Source organism: Neoarius graeffei, chromosome 21 (genome assembly GCF_027579695.1).
Source record: "Neoarius graeffei isolate fNeoGra1 chromosome 21, fNeoGra1.pri, whole genome shotgun sequence".
In the NCBI taxonomy this organism is placed as follows: domain Eukaryota; kingdom Metazoa; phylum Chordata; class Actinopteri; order Siluriformes; family Ariidae; genus Neoarius; species Neoarius graeffei.
Window position 1 is genome coordinate 57,991,774 of NC_083589.1, and position 27,175 is coordinate 58,018,948.

At 40.3% G+C, this 27,175-nt stretch overlaps 1 protein-coding gene across 4 annotated transcripts in view; it reads left to right on the forward strand.

Annotated features, from left to right (window-relative positions):
- The window catches only part of optn (optineurin), a 29,775-nt gene extending 10,800 nt beyond the window's left edge, over positions 1 to 18,975 (forward strand). For all 4 annotated transcript variants that reach the window (XM_060903411.1, XM_060903412.1, XM_060903414.1 and 1 more), the window contains 11 exons: positions 1,533 to 1,691; positions 2,741 to 2,802; positions 3,421 to 3,552; positions 6,479 to 6,596; positions 6,723 to 6,838; positions 9,852 to 10,001; positions 10,407 to 10,491; positions 12,335 to 12,490; positions 15,277 to 15,419; positions 15,525 to 15,616; positions 18,191 to 18,975. In XM_060903411.1, the coding sequence (XP_060759394.1) occupies positions 1,533 to 1,691; positions 2,741 to 2,802; positions 3,421 to 3,552; positions 6,479 to 6,596; positions 6,723 to 6,838; positions 9,852 to 10,001; positions 10,407 to 10,491; positions 12,335 to 12,490; positions 15,277 to 15,419; positions 15,525 to 15,616; positions 18,191 to 18,300 (1,323 nt within the window). In that variant the 3' untranslated portion in view covers positions 18,301 to 18,975. The remainder of the gene's footprint in view (positions 1 to 1,532; positions 1,692 to 2,740; positions 2,803 to 3,420; positions 3,553 to 6,478; positions 6,597 to 6,722; positions 6,839 to 9,851; positions 10,002 to 10,406; positions 10,492 to 12,334; positions 12,491 to 15,276; positions 15,420 to 15,524; positions 15,617 to 18,190) is intronic.
- Positions 18,976 to 27,175: the final 8,200 nt, after the last annotated feature.

Here is a 27,175-nt window from a genome sequence, read left to right on the forward strand (position 1 = left end):
TGACACGATATCAGATGGCTAGCTAACTGCTAATAAACTAGCTTACCTTTGTAATGGAAATTTCTAATAAACACTTCAGAACGCTTAACAGTCGTCTTTTCAGTCATTTATTATAGTAGATCATATAAAAGATATATACAATAGGAAAGGAAAGGAAAGAATAGAAGAAGAAGACAGCACTTCTGATGATGCCGAGAGTACGCGCACTCTGAGTTGTGTTTTAGGAATGTTATCTATTATACTCTGAAGGCATTCGCTCACTGCTTGTGTCTTCACGTGATTGGCTCAAGGTTTTCTATGAAGCTTTGTTAAAGCGTGCACCTGGCGTGCTCTGGTACGTGCAGGCAGATGCAAGTTAGGGAGAGCTCAAGCTCCCTGCTTATCACCACCGAGGTCAGGAAAGGTGGTTACATCATGAGAAGATGCGTAGTTAGGACGAACTCCAGCACCCTGCTCATTACCACCAAGGCCACAGAAAAGCGATTACAGCATGTGGAAAAACATCTCTTCTCAGTAACTAAGCCACTTTAGTTCAACATACAGGAACACAGAGAATAATAATGTTCATCCATTAAGTCACTTGAGCTCAACATACAGGAACACAGAGAATAATAATGTTCGTCCATTAAATTTCCCTCACACCTTTCGCACAGGAAAAGTAGTTTTGTTTGGGTAATTTCTCACTGCTTTATTTAACACCATCCAAACCTGTCAGAATATATCACAATAACCATCAACTAGCACTTTGTTCATTATTAGCATTAGATAAGTTAGCTAGCTTAGCTGAGAGCTTCTGTGGCTAAAAGTTTCTGTATCGATTAATGAAGTTTTAAATGGATGATTCCATGATTGGGTGTTGAAAAAGATTTCTGAACACTGAATCTAAGGAAACATTGATTTAACCAAAATGGATGTATTTTACTCTTAAATGAATATCAGGCCTTTGTTGTTGTTTTTTAGCATAGAATTAGCAAATGCACAAAATGTGGTTAACTAGCATCCAAGGACATTAAGGGCATCTTAAGGATTTACTGAGAATTAATTTTAAAGACAAAAAATTTTACTTTCTCTCTATAATTTGGGTAAGTGTTGTCGTTTAAAGTGACCTTGCCAGTTAATATCACAACGTCACCGAAAGTAAAGAAATGTCAAGTCAAGAACGTAATTTTCTTCTTCCCGTAATCTTCAGGAAATCTGGATGATGCAACTTCCTGTTGGAGATGTGACGAGTGGAATAACCCATAATGGGTGACTTGTGTAAAAGGACGTTTCAAGCATGAGAATACACACGTTGATGCAAAAATAACATTAAAAAAGTATTTTAATGATTATACCTAAAGGTAAATTGTAATTATAATGCTTTGAAGGTGCTGGCGAGGTTTTATTCGTGTTTATAAGTTATTTACGTGAAATATGCCATAGGTCTTTATGAAGGAAACGTGACCTGTACTCAGAAAGTATGTTAGCTTTATAAGTTGTGAAAGTTGTACTCGTCTATTGAATAAAAATAAATAAATAAAACTGTTCTGTAGGGTGAAGGTGGCGGGCTACAGGCCAAGCTGGAGGCGTTAACGAGTCAGATCGCCCGCCTGCAGGCTGAGAAGAACGACCTGGTCGCCATAAACTCTGAACTCCAGCTGAAGATGAGCCAAGTGTCTCCGGAAGATTCCTTCATTGAGATCCGCATTGCAGTGAGGACGGACACACACACACACACACACATACATACATACATATATATATATATATATATATATATATATATATATATATATATATATATATATATATACACACACTAAGTACCTTTAAAAACGCACATTGATAAAACTTGCTGAATTCGTGCTGAGTTTATCTCAAGAAGAAAAAAAATATATCGCAATGGAAAAATAACTTCGTTCCGCCCGAATAAGTTCCAAATCTGTGCTCAAATCAGAATTTAAGGGAGTTGTACTCAGTAACGTACAATATGACTCGGGTAGTCAATGACATGGACAGGCTTTAATTTTCAAACAAATTTTGCATACACTGTACACACACAATCTTGCCTATAAATACCCGGGGGAAATGATGGGAAAATTGTCATTATTGAAGATGCCACGCCTAAGCCAAAATCAACGTGAACAGGCCATCGGGATGTTGCGTGCCGGAAGTACACAGACAGAGGTCGCCTGGCACTTCGGTGTTCATCATTCGACCATTTCCCGTTTGAGTCAGCGTTACAGACAGACAGGGAGCACCAGGGATCGTCCACGCCCTGGTCAGCCTCGAGTCACGATGCCAGTTCAGGATCAGCACATCAGGCTAGCTCACCTCCGTGACAGATTCCTAAGGTCTATGCCACGAAGAGTGAACGCCTTGTTGCAAGCAAACGGAGGTCATACATGATACTGAACCTGTAATTTCGTGAACATGGACCAACTGTCACTTTGAATTTTTTTATTGTGAATTAATTCTTGAGTTTGACAATAAATGTCCTTTATCGATGTTTCAAGATGTATGTGCATTACATACAATATCATAAATTTCAAATATATGCATGGATCTAAAGTGATATCGTGTTGAATTCCATTGTGCGTTTTTAAAGTTACTTTGTGTGTGTGTGTGTGTGTGTGTGTGTGTGTGTATATATATATAATTTTTTTTTTTTAATACTTTAATACCGCCACCTGGATTAATTTTCTTATATACTGTAGATTTATTTATACACACGCATTTAATCACTGTGTGTTTTTCATAGGAGGGTGAGATGAATGTGACCAGAGATCTACCTCCTCAGAAAGATCTTTCTGCATCTAGCACGTACGTCAAGTTCTCATATTCTGTGTACACGAGCTGCATTTTTTTTTCTTCTTGAAGCTAATCTAACCCTTTAATCATTATATTAGATTAGATTAGCATAATATCCATTCAGACCATGTTAAAAAAAAAATACCACCCAAGAAACAGCATAACAGAGACGCCACTCTTCTTTTTTCCTTTAATTTATCACCGTACTAATTTGTATGTTACAATACTTCGTAAATATTAAGATTCTTGGGAATTGTAATAATAATAATAGTTTAATATCAGAGTTTCCACAAATATGGCTCTTCACCTGATATAAAAGCTAAATATACATTCTCTACTAATGTTAAAAATCCTACATTCTGTAATTGTTAAACTTGTAATACTAAATATAAAAGATAAGAACATTTCCTAGCTTGAGATACAAATAAAACATTTACTTATAATACTAAATATTGGAAATTATATGAAAAATAAGTCAAATTTAAAATTTGAGCAATACTATGATACTAATGGAGGAAAAATTATCTGAGACAAAGTGAAGGAAGTCATGAGGTTTGGAGGTTAAAACAGGGTTCAGGAGGGTATGATCACAACCTGAAATGTGGTATTTTGTTTTGTGTGTGTGTGCAGGGTTAAATCCGACATAACTGGGTCTCGGCTGGAATCGGAGGAGCAGACAGTGAGTCAGCTCCTGCAGTCTCTGAGACTCGAGACGCAACAAAAAGAACAACTGCAGCTCCAAATACAGGCTGCACAGAAGAGGTAGAAACACACACTGTCATATACATCATGTACCCGAATACACAGAGGTACTTATATGTCTGTTAGAGGATTGATTCTCATTATATAGATTGGTGTTTGGGCATCAAAGTCACCTTTTTATCATAGAGACAGGTTTACGTATAAGCTTATTTAGTGATGTCATTCTGTATAAACCTTGCCGTTTTGAACCACTACTGGACAGATGTGTTTATCTGTAGAACCGTCATGCTAGCCAGCATTTACCTTGATGACGCGTTCCACACTATTGGCGCTATCTTAACCAGCTTATGAGGTCGTCACCTGGAATGCTTTTCAATTAACAGGTGTGCCTCATCAAAAGTTAATTAGTGGATGAGTTTCTTGCCTTCTTAATGTGTTTGAGATCAAACAGTAAATAATAACAGCACAGTAAATATTCAACACCACTACTGTAGTAATCCACATTATGTCAAGAACCGCTCAGTGAAGTAAAGAGAAACGACATCAGTCATTACTTTAAGACATGAAGAAGTGTCTTTTAATTGATTAATAAAAATAAATAAACAACATTGAGTTAGGAGGTGTGTCCAAACTTTTTGACAGGTACTGTACATGACATGGCATATTCAAGTAAAGTTATACTCAAATTTTAATGTATGTGAGGTATAGAGGTGTTCGTTCTAGTCTCTGTTATAACCATTACACAATTCAGTCCAGTCTAACTAACAAAGATCTTTTTTTTTTTTAACTGCTTTATATATTATATAGTTTCTATATCGGGGTAACATATTCAGCACATGGGCAAGAACCAACCTGATGAAAGTTCTCATGCAGCTCACCAAATTCGTCTTTGAATCCTAAATTAATTAAAATCATCTTGTGGACTGTAATTGAAATGAAAGCTTTGGGGGGGGAAGAGCTCTGTTATTCCACTAGGGGGCAGAATAAACATTAAACTCAGCTACTTGCACCACAAGCTGGCCTAGTGGTTAGCATGTCTGCCTCTCGACCAGGAGATCATGAGTTCTACTTGCGGTCAGGTTGTACCAAAGACCATCATAAAAATGGTACCTACTGCCATGGCGAGGCACGCTGCAATACAGATGTGCGTAGGGAATCGAACTCTCGCGGTTACCAGAGGACCAGTTGCCCACTGTAACCCTAGCTACCGTATGTGAGAGGCTTAAGGCTATAGAAACGGAGATCGGTGCCACACCCATGCGCCTCAAAGAGCTGGATAGTACTGGGACAGGAGACTGTCTGGGAAGACCAGATCCTGGCGTGGGAGGGACTTTGATTTGACTCGGCTACTTCGAAAAACATGCCGATGATGAGTAATTCTTCATTAGCAAGCTAAAAATCTGACATAAAAACCAAGTCCATTCATGTTGGTTGTAATGCTACAACAGTGTTTCTCAAACTTTTTCAGACCAAGGACCACTTTATCCATTAAAAAAAAAAAAAATTTTGCAGACCACCTAACCCCCTAAATATCCCGAACCAAAAAAACAAACAAACAATGAGCCGACTTCAACAGTATATTACAAATTACACACTAATGAAATGACAGTTTTACAAATAGTATCACCAACTCGCTCATTGTTGTCCTTCTCTTAATGGGAAGACTGGTGCTGCTTGTTCTGATACATCACTGAAGCAATGTCTGGCTCCAAACTGGACAGTTTTAATCTCATATCAGGGGCCACATTGATCCGGTTGCGCTGGTTTGTTTTTGCACTTTGTCCCTGCTTGTGTCAGGTGTTTCTTGTGCTTTTCTTTTGACTGACCCGGTCTTCAGCCACTGATCCGTTATCTTTTTGACAGTTTGACGCTAAGTCTAACTTGGTTACTTGTAGTTTCTCCACATTCCCTCCACATTCAGAGGTGACGCTGATATAAAAGTGTGGCCTAAACTGACGTAGCTATAGGCGGGGTCGCAAAACTGTTGGCTTGCTTAATGTCGGACAAATTCAAATAATCTCATCTCATCTCATTATCTCTAGCCGCTTTATCCTTCTACAGGGTCGCAGGCAAGCTGGAGCCTATCCCAGCTGACTACGGGCGAAAGGCGGGGTACACCCTGGACAAGTCGCCAGGTCATCACAGGGCTGACACATAGACACAGACAACCATTCACACTCACATTCACACCTACGCTCAATTTAGAGTCACCAGTTAACCTAACCTGCATGTCTTTGGACTGTGGGGGAAACCGGAGCACCCGGAGGAAACCCACGCGGACACGGGGAGAACATGCAAACTCCGCACAGAAAGGCCCTCGCCGGCCCCGGGGCTCGAACCCAGGACCTTCTTGCTGTGAGGCGACAGCGCTAACCACTACACCACCGTGCCGCCCCAAATTCAAATAATAGGCTACTATTTGAATTTACATAGGACTTTATTCAATATAGAAAACGACTCATCTGTGCTACTCAGAACTTTGGAGTCACACTGGCGATTTGAGAAACACTGATAAAACGTGATATTTTACGACATCAACTCGCGGACCACCAGGGGTCGCACGCGCACCACACTTTGAGAAACTGTGCTGCAACATGGAAAAGATCAAGGAGGGAGGATACTTATGCAAGACAAGAAAATCTGCTTTCTGATAACACATTGAGGAGACAAATACTGATAACACATTGAGGAGTTGTTATTGTGTGTGTGTGAGAGATATCATTCAGGTTCTGGCTTCCTCAGACATTTGTCAGTTACAGACTATTGTACTGATTGATTAAACACTACGAGTTCTTCTACTGAAGTGTGATCTGTAGTGTTTACAGGATGGAAGTCTGCATTCTGTGCTGTAGGACTTACAGAACTGTCTTGCATGATGACTAGATCTCTCTCTTTAGTGTAGTTGGCATTCATATTCGTACAGAACAGCTAACAATATACTCTGTCCTTTACACACACTTGTATTCATCTATATTCTTTCTTAAAGGATTGAAGAATTGGAAATGAAGGAACCCAATAGCGAAAGTGGAACCCAGACGTCTTTGCCTTGCGTGACCGCTACCCAGGAAACGCAGAGCAAGAGTTCTCAGGAGGAAACAGCCAAAGTGAGTCACAGCTCAATAATTAGATGTACTCTGAAAAGAACAGGATAGAAGAGAACATCAGTGCCCTATAAAGTGTAGGACAAGGATACTGCTGAAGCTGTGTGTGTGTGTGTGTGTGTGTTCCAGTCGGCCTCTGAGGTGGAGAACCTGAAGACTCAGTTGATGAGTTTGTTTAAGGAGCTGCAGCAGGCTCAGAGTAAACTGGATGAGGCGGAGAACATGAAGAAGAACCTCCAGGACAGGTCCTTCACACTAAACATCATACACCCCAATATCTGCATGTACAGCTAAGTGCACAAGTTTGTATCCCATAAACAGTCTGGAACTGAAATGGAATAGCCCATAATATTGAACAATCAACATAATTTACAAATTAATTTAAAACAAGTCGTGATTGCATAAGTATTTGTTGTGAAACCCCTAAATTGGTACTTTGGAAAGAGACACAAACCCTTTGTACACAGATATTCCGGCTTTAGTGACCTACACTAAAACGAATAAAGCCGGCACGAAGCCGTGTCAGTGTGTGTTCGTACATCGTGAGCCGGCTTCCCGCAACCAGAGGCGTGACGTGTCAAGGGTGACGTATCTACACATCGGAAATATGAATACCCCGAGCATAGTGGTGCTGCTTTACAAATAACGATGGGTGAACTGAGTGTTGAGGTGCTTTTGTTAGCCGTGCACATTTACACCACTCTTTAAACACAAGCAAAGTTGCTGAGCATCATATGGAACATGTGATCATGTCTGTTACATAATTCACATCACAAAAACGTGTTTGTCCCCTTTAGAGTATGAACCAAGCCAGCTTTTTTGGTTGGGGAGGAAAAAGTGTCACAGAAAACTACACAGAGAGAGATGATGATGAGTGGAGAGACTTGTGCAAGCAACATGTTTGTGGATCAGAAATATGTTGGAGGAGAAAGTGAAGAGAAGTCGGAAGTGATTTGAGGCAGAAAGGCGCGTGGACGTTGGACACCGTAGATGGAAATGTCAAAAGAATCTCAATGTCAAAAATCTCACACCCCTGTTCCACTTTACCGGCTGTCCCTTTTACATGGACGTCAGTTCCGGCTCTGTTAGTACCAATCGTTTCGGCTAAGAGGTGGAACCACACCGACACCCCCTGGTTCCACATTCGGACGGTTTATACAGAATCCGAGGTGGAATAAAGGCATGAGATTTCTGCCTTGAACAGGCTGCGTAAAAAGGGCTATACATGTCATTCGCACATGAACTTAGTTTATTGCCCTATTTTGTGCCCAGTGGAATAACAGAGACTCGCTCTTTTTGTATTTTGATTTTGTTCCAGCCACTGACAGTTTTATTTAAATTTAATCTATTTGATGACCCAAATAAGAACCTTCATTGGGCCGGACCTGTCCTGTGTTTGACTCTCCTGCTCTAGAATAGTAGAACTGAAAAGATCCAAAAACTGTTGAATGGATACGAGGTTGGAGTCAGTTCTAAAAGGAAAAAGGATGGACAAACAAATGATTAAAGAATATTTAAATCGCATTTAGAAAGGGGGACGGAAACCTTTGAATTAATATTTTAATAAGAGATTATGAGGAAAACCCAAGACAGTGTGTATATTTAATTTTATTTTTTTAAAACATATTCAACATTTTGTTTTAAAGGTATGCAAAAGTACTGGCACTTAAAAAAACAACAACATATAGTACTAATAATGTGACCTAAGAGTGCTAGTGAGAATGTTTGTTAGTCCGTGAAATCAAGTCGTATATGAGCCGATAGTCGACGAGGCGCGTAGCACCGAGTTGGATATAATCCACGTACGATGAGATTGAGTGGAATAACTGTTTTATTCTATCCACATTCACTGGATTTTGAGAAACAGAGCATTTTTATTTTTTGCAAATTCGATAAATAAAAACTTTTACATAAAACATCCAACAAAATAATTTCCGCTTAGAATGTAAACAAACCGGCGAAATGACAGGAGCAATTTGTGAAAAATGCGACAATAATAATAATTCTTGAAAAAAAAAAAGTGTTCTTACCATCAAATACTTTCCATATTTTGTTGCTTTTTTTTTTGTATTTTTGGGGTTTTGTTTTCAAGTAGAGTTTTTATTTCATCCTCAGTTGGTTCAGTAACACACTCCGCCATTTGTTTTTCTCTACTCACAGTATATGAGCTGATATCGTAGTAGTAGAGTAGCCAATCAGAGCGTGCGATTGCTCATATCCAGTGAATGTGGAGAGAATATTAGATGATGTAGTGTGTTAGTGTCACCTCCGTGAGAGTCTAAGGCTACATCCACACGACAACGGCAACGAGATTTTTTTTTTTTTAAATATCGCGTCCACATGGGCAACGGATCAGTAAAATTTCAGGTCCATATGGCAACGCAGTGCTTGCTGAAAACGATGCAATACACATGCCACACCACTAAGTGCGCTGTAAGACGGTCCCATCAGAGACACCAGAACAATAGAAGTAGACGCATGCGCATAAACCCCTTCTTCTGTAGTATCAGCCACACAAAGTTTTGATTATTAATCAGTAGCGTAAAACGAAAGACGCGGAAAGAGGAATGAATGGGGGTAGATGGAAGCCGGTACGCCAACATTCTGATATCCTCCAGAATTCTTTAATGGTCCGGAATAAATTGAATGCTACACGTTGATGGATTACTTTGTTCTTCTACGCCCTTTTTGAGGAATGTATTGTCGGACTTAAACCAACATCTGAAGAGGTGAGATCGCTCCTTTTTTTTTTTTTTTCCTGTGTTTGCTGGCGGGATTGTTTTTGGAAAGCGCACGGGCGGTGCGCGGTGTGGTACTGCTTCCGCAGTGTTTGGACTAAAGACTCTGCCCTAAGGGCTATTCTCTCACTCTCTCTCTCTCACTTTGCACCATTACACAATAAATATTCACAGTGAAAATATTTTGTAAGCGCATTTCATGAACCAAGTTATAGGATTTGTTGACAACTCGCATCGAGTTCGTTACACTTCTACCCGGTGTGAAGCACTGACAGTCATGTGGTTGTGACGTCATCGTAAACAAATCCGTTCTACTCATCCAGACGACTTCGCAACGGTGCCGTTGCCAGATTTTTTCACTCTGGAACCCGTTCTCAAAAGATTTCGTTTTGGGGCACCCAAAACGCCGGTGCCGTGTGGATGCCAGACCGAAACGATAAACAATTTTATCGGATTCACCTGAATCCGTTGCCGTGTGGACAGGGCCTAACAGTGCTGGGGGGGGATGATGATGATGCAGGTGTAAGGAGTTGGAGCAGGACCTGGGCACGCTGAAGACGCAGCTTGGGGAGAGAGAGCAGCTGCAGGCTGAGAACGACAGACTGAAGGTGCAGCTGGAGAGCATGCAGTCTGCCAGCAAACTGGAGCAGAAGAAGGCTCAGGAGGAAAGGTCTGAACAGTGTGCAAACATTAAATATAGCTAGGTTTAGATCACAGTTATACCACAGTGCTGCTGAATTCCTAAATTTGATGGGGCAGAAGGTGTGAATTAAATTTATATATGGCTAAAAAAAGTACCAGCAAATTACTGTAGCGTTAGAGGATTAAAACATTATGGGATGTGGTGTTCTAATAAAAGAATCACCTTCAGTGTGGTAACAGGAATTCTGCTTCGTCACATTATCCCAAAGGGTTTTATTCCTTTACATGAATGTATTGTACTATTATACATTACCAAAGGCACAAATGAAGAAACAGAGTCATTAAACAAAATCAATAGATTCATCTCTCGGATATTGAGTGTGTTTTTTTTGTTTGTTTGTTTGTTTGTTTTAAATCTTGAACTAAAATCCAGAAATGATTTGGCCCAGCTGAAGGATGCGTACACCAAGCTGTTTGAGGATTATGACGAACTTCAGAAGGAGAATAAGAAACGACAGGTGACCATTCATACGTTTTCCATTCACACATTAGGACTGTTTTGTGTTTTTAATGTTGGTATTTATTCTTTTCATTTCGTTATATATTCTAGTTAGTTTTCAGGAATGATGTATATTTAGTTCTGGCACTGTATCATTAGCAGAGGTGGACAAAGAACCCAACTTCATTACTTAAGCCAAAGTACAGATCCCGCTGGTTAAATGTTACTCTGATATAAGTGAAAGTTGTCCAGTCAAATTTTTGCTTAAGTTAAAGTACTGAAGTACTCGCTTTTAAAAATACTTAAGTATTAAAAGTACATTTTCCATCAATGCTTCATTGTATTATTGCCACAACGCTTACAAAACCTAATGCCTCTGAAGCGACCGACTGGATTTACAAAATGAACACGTGCTGTGCCGTCATGGCGGTTTAACATTAAGCTAGCTAGTCAGTGAAACTCCACCTGACATGCTAGCAAACTCTTTTCAAACTCAAAATCATATTGGGTAGCTAACACTACTAGAAAAGAAAGATTTCTACATTCTGTTTATTTGGCAAAATTGTGCTAAAACATATTTCTGAAAGGACTTCAGATAAGTTAACGTTAATGTTAGCGTAACTCCGTTTTTACATACTAACTAACTGTGTCCGAGTTAACTCGCTATGTGCAAACGTTAGCCGTGGACAAGGCTACGGCAACTTGGCGGGCAAATCCATAGAAAGTCATTTGACTAATGAGACTGTATAGCTATTGCAACATTATCGCTAGCTCTAAAAGCACAGACAACTTCACTGCAAGCTTTCTCTTGGAATAAAACGTTTACATCCCTCAATATGCTTCCGCAGGTTGGATGGTGAGTTTTTTTTGTAGGCCGTGATGTGGTTCGTTTTCGGCAAACATTTAAAACGAAACAAATCTTTAATCCTTTCAGAAAACTGAAACATGGGTTCATAGGCCATGGGTGCGTGCGTTCTCCAGAAGAACCGCCTCCTTCCATTCTGTCATCAACTGATTGTGGTCAAATAACGCTGCTGAGAAATCACTGAACTTAATTTTATACAGTCTATGGACATGACGTGACCCGAGTGATTACTGATCGGGCCCCCCCCCCCCCATCTGTCCCTCTGAGTTACATGTTGGTCCTGGGATTGAGATGCTGGCCTCTTCTGCCCCTCGGACCTGCTTGATCCATCCTGGTGCCCTGTGTCTGGTCGGAGTTTTATCGCCCCACTCCTGTGAAGGACGGCCCCATGAGGACAGTTGAGGGTTATACCTGTTAAAACTGTTAATATTATAGTCAGGCTGTCTGTTGTTGCCCAAATGAGGATGGGTTCCCTTTTGAGTCTGGTTCCTCTCGAGGTTTCTTCCTCATGTCGTCTGAGGGAGGTTTTCCTTGCCACCTTCGCCACAGGCTTGCTCATTGGGGATAGATTAGGGATAAAATTAGCTCATGTTTTAAGTCGTTCAAATTCTGTAAAGCTGCTTTGCGACAATGTTTATTGTTAAAAGCGCTGTACAAATAAACTTGATTTGATTTGATTTGATCGGCTGTCTCAGGGTCACCTGCGGAAAAATATCACGTTTTAGAAAAGAAAAAACATCCATTTTCAAAGCCGCTTCATAGTAACGAGTAACGAGGAGCTTGATAGAAATGTAGTGGAGTGAAAAGTACGATATTTGTCTTTCAAATGTAGTGAAGATAAAGTCATAAGTTTCAAAAAAAAATATTCAAGTAAAGTACAGATACTCAAAAAGTGTCCTTAAGTACAGAACTCAAGTAAACGTACTTCGTTACTGTCCACCTCTGTCAATAGTACGGCAAATTTGATTATTCTTTTTGAAAAAATGAACAATTTCAGGGAAGCGTATCCCGGGAGGAGTATGGTGAGCTTCATTCCAGAATGGCTGCAGCGGAACAAGCTTTAGCGGACAAGCAGCAAAAGATCGACATCATGAAGCAAGAGCTGTGTGATAAGGACAAAGAGCTGGAGACCGTCTCTGTGTTTAAGGCCCAGGTGCTGTATCTGCAGTTCATGCAATTATTCAGTCTGCCGTGTAAAGCCAAACTGCACTATCTGCATATTGTGTCAGCGGCAAAAGACGATCCAATAGTGAATAGATGACACACTTGGACCGTCTTTTGCTGCCGACACAATATGCAGATAGTGCAGTTTGCCTTTGCACGGCAGCAATGTGGTAGAAATATATAGTGCATAAAATCAAAGAGATACAGGTTAAGAGCTTTAGTTACTGTTCATGTTAAACCTCTGAGTGAAGGAATTGGTGCTAGATGGGTTAATTTGATTATTTAATTTCATTTGCAGTTTCATGCACAAGACTTACCTGCCAACTCTACTGATTCATGTGGTAGTCAACCGATTTTAAAGGAGAACTGAAGGCAAATTTTTTTATTATCAAAATTCTGTTTATCTAATTTTATTAAATATCGGAATGCGTTTTTGATCGCCATTTTGTCGCTGCTATAGCAAGTTGTGAGTGTTTGAAATATGCTCTGTAATATATCAGTCCGTATGTCAAAGCAACGGGCGTAAACGAGATTCGTTGAGACCTGTGCAAGACATCGTAGGACGGAAGTAAAACGTACAGCGGAAATCAAAGCGACCGACATCTGCCAACGCTGTCAAAAGACGCGCGCGCCCTCTTTCGAATGCTGATGTGATCAAGCCGGAAGTTTTGTTTGTTTTGATAGCGATCAGGAAAGTTTGAAAAAAGTCGGCAGTAATCGTGATTTAAACTCATTTTTGTGCGATATTTCATTTGGAAAGCAGTTTTCAAAATGGCGGCACTGACACCTGGCTGACGCTTCACGTTTCGAAGTCTCGCACAAGTCTCGTGAAGATCGCGCGGATAAGCGACGCCTGCCGTGGACCAAATTCAACACGGCTAAAAACCGAATAGGCCGATAAGTATAATATTTAATTGCAATTAGTTGCCGATACGAGTCACGATATAAGGTTACTAAAACCGAAAACGTAATTGAATAACACGTTAATTAAGAAATAAAGCAAGTTTAAAAATGACTTCAGTTCTCCTTTAATTCTAAAAACTACCACATTACAAAATAATCCGTGAACACTGTCGAATTCGCTCTTCTGACCTCGCTTCAGCTGTTTTCGGCACAGAGGATACAAGGATATAGAATCAAATAGTCATATTAAGTGAATCTAAATTGTATCGCTCTATCACACCATTCCATTGGTTCTTGTTATGGTTCTAGCCAATCAGCAATGAGCTCACATATTACAACAAATCGCACCAGTATTTGTAAAAACCAAGCACGCGCCGATGATCACAAACAATAAAATCTCCAAAGAGGGGGAAGAAAAAAAAAAGATTTGCTATGACAAGAAGTTCAAGGCGACTTTTTCATCAGATCATCCAGGATCAAAGCGTCAAGGTGAGGTGAGAAGCAGCATTTTGTGAAATACATCGGTCCGAATTCTCAATCAGTTTTCTTCAAATGTGACACTCTGAAAAATGCCTCCAGCCCCGACTAAGAAGGGTGCGGCTGCGATGCAGAACCTGATCTACTGCTTTTAATTCTCTAGGAGTTGCTAAGCATGACAACAGTCTCTAGATTTTACACAAAAAAAACGGTGTGTAAGTGTTGTGTTGATAAGAGAAATTGGGGAGAACGTCCACACTGGCTGACAGGAAAGCTACGGTAACTCAAACGACACAGTCAGTGATGGCGTAGCTCACTCCGGCCCCGTCTAATCCAGAAGGAACGCTCTAAAGTGGGCCACCTTGCACAATAAATGTTGCAAGCTATATACTGTACATACGTAAGTTATATCCACCCTAGGAATACTGACTTATTTAGGAATAAATTATTTTGGGTAGACGCTATATGCACCCCAGGCAGACTGACCTTCCTGCCAAAAAGAATAGAAATTGGTGAAGAATTGAGAGAGAAGAAGCGATTTTTGTTGAATTGCTTATTAAGGCTTAATTAGTCCATAACTTCACTAATAATTGTAATGAAGCAAATCTGGGTAGAAGTTATATGCACCCGAGGTACCCCTACCTTCATGCCAGAAAGATTCAAAGTCGGTGAAGAATTGAGGGAGAAGAAGCGATTCGTGTTGAAACTGCTCGTTAGGGCTTAATTACTCCATATCTTCATTATTATTAATTGCAATTATACAAATTTGGGTAGACGCTATATGCACCCCAGGCAGACCGACGTTCCTCTCAAAAAGAATAAAAATCGGTGAAGAATTGAGAGAGAAGAAGCGATTTTTGTGAAATGTGGACGACGCTGGACGGATGATGAACAACACATCATGGCGTAAACTCATCACCTGTCAGCCAGATGAGCTAATAACCACTCTTTACAACCGTGTTGAGCAGAAAAGCATCTCAGAATGCACATGTTGAACCTCAAGGCAGATGTGCTACAACAGCACACTGCAATCTGATCCCTTTTTTTTTTTAAGTTGTGATTGCAGAAGTATTTACCCCCATTGTTGTTGTGAAACCTCTTTTCTTTTTTTTTATTTTGGAGAAAAAAAGACAAGGTAACGGCGTCCGATTTTCTAGTAAACTGGTTCATTTTGTCAGTCGTTGAATTCACGTCTATGTTTTTATTGCTCTATTTTGCCCCCTAGTGGCTCAACCAAGACTAGGTCTTAAAAAACCCTTCAATTCAGTTATAAATTAATTCTAATTTAGAAACGAGATAGATCCTACATTTATTTGATGGACTCTGTGTGACGCCCTTGGTCTACTGAGATGATGGACTGCAGTGTTTACTTCATGCATGTGTGTGCGCTCGCAGGCAGAGGTTTATTCCTCTGATTTCTACGCCGAGCGAGCTGCGAGGGAGAAGATTCACGAGGAGAAAGAGCGCCTGGCTGCTCAGCTGGAGTTTCTCAGGAAGCAGAACATCCACCTCCAGGATGAGGTGGAGTCAATGGGCAGGTACAATTTATCTAACTTTTGCTGCATGTGTATTTTTGCGCTCAATCTGTCTCCGACTTCTCTGTATTAAACAGAACCGATGGGTTTTGTTTGTTTTTTGCACAGGCAGTCTATGAGTGAGATGCAGAAGAGACACGTGCCTCGTGGTGCAAACCCAGGTGATTCCTCACCACACCACCACCTGCAGGGGGTCAGAGGTAAGCTGCTACAGCACAGTTTATATTTGTTTCTTCCTAATGAGGTGTTCGTGATGTCAGTGGCAACATTCCAGCTTTAATTATTCAGTAACTGAAGAAAAGGCAGATTTAATAGTTGGAAAATGGTGCATCCTGATTTCAGGGTGTTTTAAAGTCTAGTCTATGTCTTTCTAACACCATTGGTGAAGTATATTTTAATAACTCTTAAATTTAAAATAGTGGGCAGCATGGTGGTGTAGTGGTTAGCGCTCTCGCCTCACAGCAAGAAGGTCCGGGTTCGAGCCCCGTGGCCGGCGAGGGCCTTTCTGTGTGGAGTTTGCATGTTCTCCCCGTGTCCGCGTGGGTTTCCTCTGGGTGCTCCGGTTTCCCCCACAGTCCAAAGACATGCAGGTTAGGTTAACTGGTGACTCTAAATTGAGCGTAGGTGTGAGTGTGAATGGTTGTCTGTGTCTATGTGTCAGCCCTGTGATGACCTGGCGACTTGTCCAGGGTGTACCCCGCCTTTCACCCGTAGTCAGCTGGGATAGGCTCCAGCTTGCCTGCGACCCTGTAGGATAAGATAAAGCGGCTAGAGACGATGAGATGAAATTTAATAGTTAGTAAGAGGAATAAAACACTTGGTGTGTTCTGTTAGAGGAAAATAATCAACAACTATGTGGTGTGATAAAGTGAAGTGACTGTTAATGACCCAAAGTTGATTATTTTACAGTAACCGCATGTTCTGAAGTGTTTTTTTTTCTCTTGTCCCACAGCGATTTGCAAGCAATTACATTTTTAAAATGTATTAAATAATGAAGCAACTTTTAACCCGTTTGCAGTTACGTTTAATGTTGTGGGACGTCCTTGAAACAAGTTACCGGACTCTGTTTGTTTTTTCATCTCTGTGGAAGTTAATAAGACAAAAATCACAGCTTATGTTATGTTAGAGATAAACTGTTAAAAAAAAAAAAACCCCTCAAACTTTCCTGCAATGAATATTTTCCCATGTCAAAACATTAAAGGAACGCTGACTGTTAAACACCGACACTGGAGAATCCTTCCAGAAATGCAATATATTTATACAGTAGAGGAAATAGAATGATATATTTCTCAATACGAGAAGATAAATTTCATATCTTTGCACAACCGTGTAATGTTCTTTATATTATATGGACACATCCACAAAAAATACGCACGTTAATCAAAAGAATTTGAATTTTGAACCGGTTCACCATTTTGACAACATGCATCTAGTCAGTGGGAAAACACTGGGAGTGACGTCATCGGAGTGAAATATCGGGGATTATTATCCATACAGGACACTTTTTCCATGTGTTCTATTCCCTTCTAGCAGGTTTCATTCATTTGGTTTGATAGCATGCAATATTTTTAGCATATCGCTTATCCTACGTGTATTACGTCACTCTACCCAATAGAGAATGAGTGCTGAATATGGTTTCTGATATTGCATGGTTGTCAAGGCAACATGACATCACACGTCAGAGATGTAAAACTTCTGCACTAGCGAGTGAGCGACTGGGACAATTTGTAAACAGTTCAGCTACTCGTCTTCCACTCGTTCAGTATCATGCTAGCTGAATGGAATATATCTGATAGACCATTCAACGCCAGCCGATATTATTTAAATATGCCACTCAGATCCGTGACGTATTTTGTATGAAAAATGCGAGTTTTTCAACACGAGAAGATAAACTTTAATATCTTCAAACCGTGTGATTTTTCTTTTTATTATATCGACACATTCACAAACAAAAAGTCCCCAAATTTATCAAAACAATTCACCGATTTCCTCACGAGTGACAGATAGAGATTTATCACGGTTTTGGTTCTCCATGTCGCGGATGGAGCTCGTTTGAAATATGAGTGGTGTATTTCTCAGTAAAAGATTCATGTCTATATAATTGAAGCTGGAACTATTGTCAAAGCTGCTGTTAGAAAATTAATCAACACTTTCCGACTAATTAAACAGCACCGTGGTATAATAATAATAATAATAATAATAATAATAATAGAGTCCTTGAACTCCAAGAATTGATGACAGAAAGTGGAACTTTTTAAAAAATATATATACGCATAATCGGGCGGCGCAGTGGTGTAGTGGTTAGCGCTGTCGCCTCACAGCAAGAAGGTCCTGGGTTCGAGCCCCGTGGCCGGCGAGGGCCTTTCTGTGCGGAGTTTGCATGTTCTCCCCGTGTCCGCGTGGGTTTCCTCCGGGTGCTCCGGTTTCCCCCACAGTCCAAAGACATGCAGGTTAGGTTAACTGGTGACTCTAAATTGAGCGTAGGTGTGAATGTGAGTGTGAATGGTTGTCTGTGTCTATGTGTCAGCCCTGTGATGACCTGGCGACTTGTCCAGGGTGTACCCCGCCTTTCGCCCGTAGTCAGCTAGGATAGGCTCCAGCTTGCCTGCGACCCTGTAGAACAGGATAAAGCGGCTACAGATAATGAGATGAGATATACGCATAATCTTTTATCATAATCATCTCTACTGAGATTGCAACCTAGCATGAGCCTAAAATGAGTGGAGGATAAAAAGACTATAAAGTTCTCTCTCATCTCTTTGTTTCTGTCTCAGTGGATTGGCAGCAGCAGGTGAATATTCCCGAGCACGCCTGTCCTAAATGTGGGGAAGTCCTTCCCGATCTGGACACTCTGCAAATCCACATCATGGACTGCATCATCTGAGCATCAAATCTTCACCTGAGTGACATGACAAACAGGACAGCAGGATCGAAGAATTACTATACCCACACATATTTAACAGAATCTCCTCGGAGAATTTCATTCAATTTATTCTCTAATTGCGCTGCAGATCTAATTATTTGCCGTTTTTAATTAAGTATGTAACAGAAATGACCGAGGGCGTATAACTGATCTGTATATCATGAGATGAATGAAGCTAAAAGAATTGTCCAGCTTGGACAGGAGACAGGAAGTGAATGTGGACTGTTGAATAAAGAGCAGGATCTATATTTTTGTTTGTATAATACAATATTGTATAGAAAAATGAAGAGGGGAAGTGTTTAGGCTCCTTGCTTTGGATTATATTTGATTTTGGAGAAAGTTTTTTTTTGTGTGTGTGTGTTAAAATATATTTACATTTAGTAGAATTTGGGGGGGGGGGAGTTAAGTGTATTAAACTTGTATTAATTCCAAATGGATTATGTTGAGCCGAATACAGGCGGCGTGAAGGACGGATAAAGCTTTAAAAAATGCTCTAATGCTATTATTTATGCAGGGTCTTTGTGTCTTCTTTGCTAACAAGAGTAAAGCTGTAGCTGATGCAATTATATCACCAATGCATCCACATTTAGCCTGTAATATGAGAAATACCTTCAAATAAAATACTTTTATCAGAAATTTTGTCTCTGAAACTTTGGAAAGCGGCTCGCACCCTTTATCAGCATCCGTCGTTCATAAATCAATGAATGATATTTTGAGTGCGAGCAATCAATCATTCATTGCTGTGTGATTTTTATCTCAACACTGTTTAAGTTGGTTCCAAAAGTATTGCACCTAGAGGATTCATTGACGCTATCCGTGGAGCTTCTGCCGGGTGCACTGCTCTGTAGCTGATACTCCAGTATTTCGTAACAGCTCTACTGAGAACGATACACCATCTAAATAATATCTGGTAGCGCAGCTACTTTCCAGTGATGGATAGGTGGAGAAGACAGAATAAAAAGCAAACCACAAAACCTTTTGTTGGCGTTGTGTTGCTTGATCACTTGAGTGAAGGGACACTTGGCTGGGGAATGCTTCAAAAGTGCTTCATGTTCATCACTATGTTGCAGTTGGACCACACTGAAATGCAATCACCTGACCAATCAATCATTGTCCTAAGCTGGACTTGTGGGTGTGGTTGTACTTGCACACTTTTTAAAGAGTTTTCCAGGAGGCATCACTGTCCAAAATCCATGTTTAAATGATATTTCTTTTCCTAGGTGGCACTGTCGCCTCATAGCAAGAAGGTCCGGGTTCGAGCCCCGTGGCCGGCGAGGGCCTTTCTGTGTGGAGTTTGCATGTTCTCCCCGTGCCCGCATGGGTTTCCTCCGGGTGCTCCGGTTTCCCCCACAGTCCAAAGACATGCAGGTTAGGTTAACTGGTGACTCTAAATTGAGCGTAGGTGTGAATGTGAGTGTGAATGGTTGTCTGTGTCTATGTGTCAGCCCTGTGATGACCTGGCGACTTGTCCAGGGTGTACCCCGCCTTTCACCTGTAGTCAGCTGGGATAGGCTCCAGCTTGCCTGCAACCCTGTAGAACAGGATAAGTGGCTACAGATAATGGATGGATTTCTTTTTCTACTGCACTGATTGTAGAACCTGTAATTCACCAGGCTTTTCAGAATTACTACTACTAAACCATGACGTGTGTTAATATGACACCTAGAAAAATATCTCCACCTCACTGCAGGACCAGCGGTCACCAGAGTGAGGTCTAGGGTTTACCCCAAGGTTCCTTGAAGCATAGACAAGAAATTACGATCCGTCATTATACAGGTCACTTGAGGCGACTGGGTTTAATCCAAACCTCAATAACACAAACATTTAGGCTTATAATGTCAACTAAAGCTTAACATGTTCTGCTTATAGCAAGTTAAAAAGTCTGAATATTAAAAAACGACCAGAAATTTGAGAACCCCCGTCTTATACTATGTAGATGACTTTTTATAAATTAAATGACATGAAAAACAATCCACACTGATACAGTGCATGTTTTTTTGTTGTTTGTTTGTGAAGCATTCAGGGACTCTTCAGTAAAATGCAAGACAGGTGGTCACACTATTAATTACTAGGTTAAAAGTGTGTGCGCGTGTTAGAGCAGAAAAACTCGCTCTGGAGTTGAACATCAGTGCTTAACACAGCTCATTCATCAATCTATATCATGGAGTGAACAAAGCACCATTATGATGTTATACAACATACACTATATGGCCAAAGGTTTCATGATAAAGTGTCCCTATACACCTCATTTCAAATACACCATCATTAATATAGAGTTCACCCCTTTACTGTTATGATAAGCTCCACTCTGATGTCTGGGAAGGCTTTCCACTAGATTTTAGGGCGTGGCTGTGGGGATGTGTTTTTTCATTCAGCCACAAGAACATGAGTGAGATCAAGCCCTGATATCTGGTGAGGAGGTCTGGGGTGCAGTCGGTGTTCCAGTTCATCACAAAAGTGTTCAGTAGGCTTGAGGTCAGGGCTCGGTGTTTGAGTTCTTCTACACCAACCAACCTTGGCAAACCATGTCTTCATGGAGCTCACTTTGTGTACAGAGACATTGTGATGCTGGAACAGGTTTGGGTCTCTTGGTTCCAATGAAGGGAAACTGTAGGGGAGAGTAGGGAGACTTGAGACAGTTTGTTGTCATCTCTCATTATCTGTAGCCGCTTTATCCTGTTCTACAGGGTCGCAGGCAAGCTGGAGCCTATCCCAGCTGACTACGGGTGAAAGGCAGGGTACACCCTGGACAAGTCGCCAGGTCATCACAGGGCTGACACATAGACACAGACAACCATTCACACTCACATTCACACCTACGCTCAATTTAGAGTCACCAGTTAACCTAACCTGCATGTCTTTGGACTGTGGGGGAAACCGGAGCACCTGGAGGAAACCCACGCGGACACGGGGAGAACATGCAAACTCCACACAGAAAGGCCCTCGCCGGCCACGGGGCTCGAACCCGGACCTTCTTGCTGTGAGGCGACAGCACTAACCACTACACCACCGTACTGCCCACAGTTTGTTGTCTCTCTCTCTCTAGCCGCTTTATCCTTCTACAGGGTTGCAGGCAAGCTGGAGCCTATCCCAGCTGACTACGGGCGAAAGGCGGGGTTCACCCTGGACAAGTCGCCAGGTCATCACAGGGCTGACACATAGACACAGACAACCATTCACACTCACATTCACACCTACGCTCAATTTAGAGTCACCAGTTAACCTAACCTGCATGTCTTTGGACTGTGGGGGAAACCGGAGCACCCGGAGGAAACCCACGCGGACACGGGGAGAACATGCAAACTCCGCACAGAAAGGCCCTCGCCGGCCACGGGGCTCGAACCCGGACCTTCTTGCTGTGAGGCGACAGCACTAACCACTACACCACCGTGCCGCCCACAGTTTGTTGTATTCCCATAAATTAATTTCAACCAATCAGGTTTTAGAATGCATCAGAAGTTAAATGTTGCCCCTGAGAGTAACTGACTTTCTGTGGAGACACGAAGCGGGACACTGCAGTAAGGTTTGTGCGGTTCAATATTTTTATCAACCCAAACGTGTTTTTTCTACTTCGCCTCCACCTCCATTCTCTGGTGTAATGTACACTGGTGAATTGGGGATTTGTTAGGAATTAAAGTTTATAGCCTCGAGTTACCAGATACAGTATTATTTATTAAACTTAAATCCTATGGAAAAAAAAAACATTTAAAGGAGATACGCAGAGCCATGGCCTCACTTTTTGTTTATAAATGCCTTGAGACCTCAAGAATGGCACAAGAATAGTTTTAAGTTTTAACAATAAATCTAATATAGTAATTTTTACGATTAAAGTGATTTATACAGGTAGCGGTCTGAGTGAATGACCTTGATATCTGTGACACCACAGCAGGAAGTCTATCGATCTCATTGCCATTTCCGCTGTACTAAAACACAGAGCTGACTGCGACTCCGATCCTCCATTTTGAGCTAATTTATAGCCATGCCACGTTGATGTGTTGCTGGTGGGTGCAGCAACATGACAGAAGGTGGATTTACGTTGCATTCATGGCCCAAGAATGTTCAAACTGCAAAGATTTGAACGCGTTTTGCAAGAAGTTCATGGGCACATTGGGCGGCTACGAAGTGGTCTCTCCTCTGCTCTGTACATTTTACTGAAGACTCGTACGAGACCTCTGATCCGTTGAGGAGCGTTGGCTATAAGCCCATATTGAAGGAGGGTGCAGTATCAACAATTAAAGGAAAAGAAAACTATAAGAAAAGGAAAGTAAGTTCAATTGCACCAGTTCTCCTGGAGTGTGAGCCGAGGGTTGTTGCTAAAACCTGGGACAGAACGTGACGTGACGCATTATCGCTTGGGCAGTGACCTCCCCGCGGTTGTTGCTAAAACCGGTCCCGTCTCAGGTTTTAGCGATTGCTGAGCCGAGCAGTAATGGCGGAGTACTCAGTATGGAAAAAATGAAGAATGAGCGGAGCAGCCGTCTGATTTCTCCGCTGGATATGCTCGCCTCAGCAGCAATATCTCACCCTTACGTGGAAGAAGCGAATGAACGGAGAACTGAATAAACAACTGAAAGTCAGATTGTTTCAAAACAAATCGGCCACAAGCTCGGCTTTCAAGAAGCGAGAACACAAACGGGTAAGATGCGACTCTCATTTGGATACAAGACAACAAAAGCACTCATTGTTTACCTGCATTTAGATTAATACATGTAACTTGTATTGTGTGTTTAAGTTACTGGTATAAGATTATTTAATTTGCTTCAGAATGCGATTGTCTCAGTTCATCTGATTATTTAATGAGCCTTTTACGTTTTATCAGTGAAAATGCATGCATGTACATGTACGCTGCATGTTATAACACCCATCCTGTTTTAATGAGTCAACCTACAATCAATGAAGTCAAACCAGTCTTAGTTGAGCAAGTCGGTAACGGTATTTCTTACTTTCACTATAAATTTTTATTTATATGACTTTGGTCTATAGCTGTCAAAGGCCTCTGCCTTAAAACCGGTTACCACTGTGAGGTCACGTACTCAGGGCTGGCTGGCTCAGCTCCAATGCCAACTTTGCAGTTGATTTCAACTCTCAAAAATAAATAAATAAATATACATACACTACCGTTCAAAAGTTTGGGGTCACCCAGACAATTTTGTGTTTTCCATGAAAAGTCACACTTTTATTTACCACCATAAGTTGTAAAATGAATAGAAAATATAGTCAAGACATTTTTCTGGCCATTTTGAGCATTTAATCGACCCCACAAATGTGATGCTCCAGAAACTCAATCTGCTCAAAGGAAGGTCAGTTTTATAGCTTCTCTAAAGAGCTCAACTGTTTTCAGCTGTGCTAACATGATTGTACAAGGGTTTTCTAATCATCCATTAGCCTTCTGAGGCAATGAGCAAACACATTGTACCATTAGAACACTGGAGTGAGAGTTGCTGGAAATGGGCCTCTATACACCTATGGAGATATTGCACCAAAAACCAGACATTTGCAGCTAGAATAGTCATTTACCACATTAGCAATGTATAGAGTGGATTTCTGATTAGTTTAAAGTGATCTTCATTGAAAAGAACAGTGCTTTTCTTTCAAAAATAAGGACATTTCAAAGTGACCCCAAACTTTTGAACGGTAGTGTATATATTCCCATTTACCGTATGTAGCATACAAGAGTCAAGGATGGAGATACTATCCACTCAGAAATGTATTTAAAAATAAAGGTTCTGCGTATCTGCTTTAAGGATTTTTTTTTCTCTAAATTTCCAGTTGGGGAGGAGTTGGGACAGTTCATCATGTTACAGGTTTTTTTCTTGTGGATTACAAATATATAGTTTTAAAATTGTTGTTAAAAGTGTGGGCGTGTCCCTGTATGAGGATTAAACTTTTCATTCCTTCTTGAGAATGGAATTGTTTTGTTGAGTCGGGTTTTGGGTAAACTGACGTTTTTCTATCGCTGTACCAGCATTGTATGTTCATACAGTTCAGATGGTACAGGATTTGATGATAAATAATTAAACATGTAGGATTAAGCGAGGTATTTTATTTTTGTTCCAAGTCTCCCCTGACTGTCTCATGTCTCCTCACAAAAAATAATGACAGAAAACGTGACTCCTTAAGGCCAGGATATGTGGCAAGCTGAGAAACTAGCGTTGTGGTAAGATGGTAGAGTAAATACTCTCATATGAACGTGACGCTACCTGCAAAGAATTTCACACAATCTACGAAAGCTGAAAACATATCCCAAGTCTCCCTGCTCTCCCCCGGTGCTGCAGCATACAAAAACATTCTATACAGTTGTGTGCTTCCAACAGTCAAACTGCAAAAAATGATATCTTAAGAGAAAATGTCTTTAATTTGCGTGAATTTATATACTATTCCTTATTAGATTATGAGAACTCAAATACAAGATTATTTAGCTAACTTTTAGACGCTTTCATTTCAAGCTGGTTGGTTATTTGGTTGGCAGATAATTTTGTGAACTTTAAGCATTTAATTCTAGAAAGAAGCAAAATGATGTCAGTAGAATAAGAAAATGTGAAGCTTGAAATGAGTAAAAGCCTCTAAACCTTAGCTAAATACTTAGATTTGAGTTCTAATAAGAAATATTAGATAAATTCACCCATAAAGATATTTTCTCTTCACAAGATATCATTTTTTGCAGTGCAGGTGTCCATAAACTTTTGGCAATATAGTGTATATTGTTGTGAAAATCAGCAGGCGTTCTGATCGTCTTTCAAAGTTACTCAGGAATATCAGCCCCCCCAAAATAAATAAATAAATAAATAAAAACCACCCTGTAACGTGAAATATGTACATTATGGGCAAATTTATCTAATATTTATTTTTATAGAGTATGATAAATTAAATATGAGCTTATCCAAGCCAGTTTTTAGATGCTTTTACACATTTCAAGCTTTAAATTTTCTTCTTCTATTGGTAGATAATCTTTCATCTTTCTAGAAATGTTTAAAATTAGAAAAAAGATCTGCCAACAGAACATTCAAGCTTGAAATTAGTAAATATATCGAAAAATAAGTTTAATTCTTATATTTTTGGTTTATTGTACTTTTATCATAGGAAATACTAGATATAATTGACTAAGACGGCATTTGTTGCACTGAATTACAAATTACATAAATAAATAGATTAAATAAAGAATGAACAAGGAAGAAATACGAGCTGGATGGAGTTTGGCAGGAGATAGATATTTTACAGCCTAACATTTAAGAGGACAGGGTTCAGAGCACAAGATGTGCTTTTCCACTCATCGAAGCCAAACAGTACGATTTCTTGAAATGCCTTTTCATTTATTAAATTTACAAATAAGGTAACAAATTGTGATTTATTGGAGCGCAAAGCGCAGTTTTATATGAAGCTTCAACATCCTATAGTGCAAACATTTAAACAGTTAAATGCTGCCAATGATTCATTGCATGTTTTTGCTTGGTTTTCATTTTATTCAACCTTTTTTTTTTTTTTAACATTTTGCACAATGTTAAATAGTGTATGGGGGAAAAAAAAATCACTGAATTGAAGTCACTAAATGGCAGAGACACAATGTAAAATAAAACGAGAATTCAGATAGTAGTACAAAACAAAATAACTTAATGACAGGTCAGTAGCATTAAGTAAACACACTGTTCGGATGCATTTCTTTCCACAGGAGACAAAATGGAAAAATTGGGGGGGAGAAACAAAAGAAAACAAAAAAACCCTCATTCCAATTAATGCAGGAGATTGATGCGACATCATGGTAAATATCACCTGTGACCAAAGAGGCATGCAAGTTCTTTTTCCCAGAAAGAAGAGCATATTTATTTATTATTATCTGAATGGTGTCCGGTGGTGCAGTGAACTGCATTTCTACATATTGGCACTTTGCGAAGCGGCATTTTTAACAGTTGGAAGGTGAGTGAAGATGTAAACAGAATAATATTTTGTAAGATGGTAGTAGCAGTGTCTACGTTCCAAATAATAATAAAAAAAAAATTATTTTATGATATTGGAGTAATAACACGTATGAATTCAGTAAATTCTCCTTACTGATGGAGTAAACCAGGGACATGGTCTCTACCCAGTGTATCCCATTATTAGATATATTGCATATTCTGCACTGCAGCTACTAAATATCACTTTTCTAACCGTAAACAAGGTGCTCAGTTTATGGAATTAAAATCGGATCCAACTACAACTCATGAGAAATGTAGGAATGGCACTCAGTCGTATGCTAGTTGAATTAACGGAACTGGAAAATTTGGATTTGCTCGCAACTTGAAAAAAAAACAAACAAACTAAGCACTTTGTTCTAGATTTACAGATAAAGCACTGAGTACAAACTAAATGGTGGGAAAAAAAATGTGTTAAAACCTTTTGTTTTTAAATACTGTAAGTACAATACAGCCACTCACAGAGAAAGAGAGAGAGAGAAACGTTTACTAATCTATTTTGTAGTTCTCTATAAAAGGACTGTATTAATAACGTGAACTTTTCTGGTACCAGATGCAGACAGCAAGCTTTAAGGCAATGGCGTGTAGTCTAGCAGGTCCTATCAGTGATCAGTAGTTAGGATGACAAGGTTCACTGCTCTATACCTTGTAGTTGTAACATGCTCATGCCAATCTATGGATTTGTAAAGCTGCCGTTTTCTGCTCTATGTGATTTTCACAGGTATGCGGCGGCACATCCACCGATTGGGTCTACACAGACGTTCTAGCCATAGAACACACACATACACGCACGCACGCACACTGTTCGGTTTGTTTTTTGTTGACTTTCTGAGTGGCATCAAGTGACTGCTACGAAAAGACCTTTTAAACAAGCTACTGATCTGCAT